This window comes from Lucilia cuprina, chromosome 5 (genome assembly GCF_022045245.1).
Source record: "Lucilia cuprina isolate Lc7/37 chromosome 5, ASM2204524v1, whole genome shotgun sequence".
NCBI lineage: Eukaryota > Metazoa > Arthropoda > Insecta > Diptera > Calliphoridae > Lucilia > Lucilia cuprina.
In genome coordinates, this window is record NC_060953.1 from 54,226,687 (window position 1) to 54,228,926 (window position 2,240).

Here is a 2,240-nt window from a genome sequence, read left to right on the forward strand (position 1 = left end):
AGACTATATAGACCCTCCCCCATAACATCCATCTATTTCGTTTTATATAAAACACATTAAAAAAAACTTCTTTAATTGGCACTCGTGGAGTTAAATTTGTTTATTTGTTTAAAAATTTTTCGTTTGTTCTTTTTATTATAATTATTTTGTTGTTGTTTCTGTTTTTGATGCTACAGCTAAATGTTAAATTATTATATTATACATTATACACTTGTTGTTTTAAAGAAAATCTATAATTTACGCGGTTAATATAATATTTACAATTTTTTTAAATAAATATTTTTGTGTTTTCCTTAAAAAAGACTTTGTTTTGTTGGTGAAACTTAAATACAAAATATAAAAAAAATAATAATAAAATAAAACTAAAAAAAATTACAATTATAAAATAAAACTTATTAAATACGAATTTGGTTGTTTACAATTATTAATAGTAGTGGTTTTTGTAAATCTTATTAAAAAAGATTAAATTTTATTTTTCAATTTATAGTTTTTGTTATCGTTTGCTTTAGGATGAGACTCTTTATTGGCGGCTCAGTCATAAAAAATAAAACATTAAATTAATTTTTTTTAATAAAAAAATAATAATAAAAAAACTTAAACAATATTTTGAACCTGTTCAAAATTTTTTTTTAAATAATTTTTTTTCTCATTGTTGTTGTTTGTTTTGTAACTTAAATCATAAACTTAAAACTTAACGAATGTCTATGACAACAAAGAAGTTTACTTTTGGATTTGTGTATTTAAATTTTTACAAAATATTGGAAATTTGCATGCTTTAGAATCAATCGTTGGCCATGCAATAACCGGAATATGTTTGGATATTATCTTCCAAAAATGTTTCTCCAGCTATAACGCCAGACTGCGTATGATGACTGGGACAGTGATGACCTTTAGGACACTGACACAAGGCATTGATATTGACCTCATCAATGAACTCTTGACGTTTTCTCACTGTAAACAATTTACAAGGTTGTTTGCGTTGACATCTCAGGCGCTGTAAAAATAAAAGGGGAAACATTTAATTTGATTTCAAATTTCAGTTAAAATCTTAATCTTACCGTTAATGGAGAACACGCAAACAAATATTTATAACCCGAATTGCCATCATCCATTGGCTCTCGTTTCGTTAAATAAGTCACTGAATTCTTAGGACACCGACAGTGAACAATCTGCTCTGTTGAGTTTACCTCAGCTGAGGTGGTCAATGTCCATGTGTAGTCGCGGAAATGTCTAAAATCACATAAATTATATTCATAAACAAAAAAAAATCTTGATTTCAATAAAAATCTCTAACACTTACCTACACACTGGCAGCCGATGCACAGGCTGACACAATTTATAATGTCTAGTCTTATCGGCAATCGTATGACCATCCTCAACACCCAAACCACTAGGGCAACCGCCAATATATGTCAATTTCTCTTGATGACCCATATGACCCGAATGTCTCATGTGTGCAGAATTCGTATACAAATGATGTTGCTGTTCTTGCTGCAGCTGACTCTTTCTGCTTAAATGGGGATATTCATTATCGTTTATATCTTCGGTATAAAGCAAAGAACCTCCTTCCTCATTGCTGGCTAAAGCCGAATTTTCATCATGTAATATATAATCTGAGGGCAAATTAATATCATCCTCATAGACAGCCCCCAATTTATGCATTAGTTTTTTCAAATGAATACTATCGTATTTTTTATCGCCGGCAAAACCGGCAGCATCTAATAGTAGATGTTTATTTTGATGAAGAATTTTTGAATGTTCATAATAACTGTGATATTTTTCGGTATTATGATTCTGATGCAAGTGTGGGTCCTTGTGATGGTGATGTATGATTATTTCGGGTGCCCGGTTAATGGACGGACAACGACACTGACGCTCTATCCAAGGTGTATCATATAAATCGATCTTAGAGCACACGGCATTGGGTGCACAAACCGGTAGATCGTCCTCAGAGTCCTAAAAAGCAAGCATAAGTCGTAAAGAATTAAAAAGATGTTTTTAAAAGTATTCTGCATTTTAAGTAGAGTTTGAAATATATATACTATATACATAATATGATATCATATATACTAATATCAGTTTTTAACACAGCTTAAATAAAATATTTTATTTTTCTTAACTGTACATTAGATAGAGATGTATGTAAATAGATAGATTGATAGATAGATAGATAGATAGATAGATAGATAGATAGATAGATAGATAGATAGATAGATAGATAGATAGATAGATAGATAGAT

At 29.8% G+C, this 2,240-nt stretch overlaps 2 protein-coding genes across 3 annotated transcripts in view; both read right to left on the minus strand.

Annotated features, from left to right (window-relative positions):
- LOC111689609 (elongation factor-like GTPase 1) overlaps window positions 1-2,240 on the minus strand; it is a 191,983-nt gene that overhangs the window by 64,813 nt on the left and 124,930 nt on the right. The gene's annotated exons all lie outside the window — the stretch shown is intronic.
- LOC124419972 (protein giant-lens-like) overlaps window positions 289-2,240 on the minus strand; it is a 27,220-nt gene continuing 25,268 nt past the window's right edge. Inside the window, exons 2-4 of the mRNA XM_046951300.1 lie at window positions 1,301-1,956; window positions 1,059-1,230; window positions 289-994 (exon numbers count right to left, since the gene is read on the minus strand). Coding sequence (XP_046807256.1) covers window positions 782-994; window positions 1,059-1,230; window positions 1,301-1,956 — 1,041 coding nt within the window. The 3' untranslated portion in view covers window positions 289-781. The remainder of the gene's footprint in view (window positions 995-1,058; window positions 1,231-1,300; window positions 1,957-2,240) is intronic.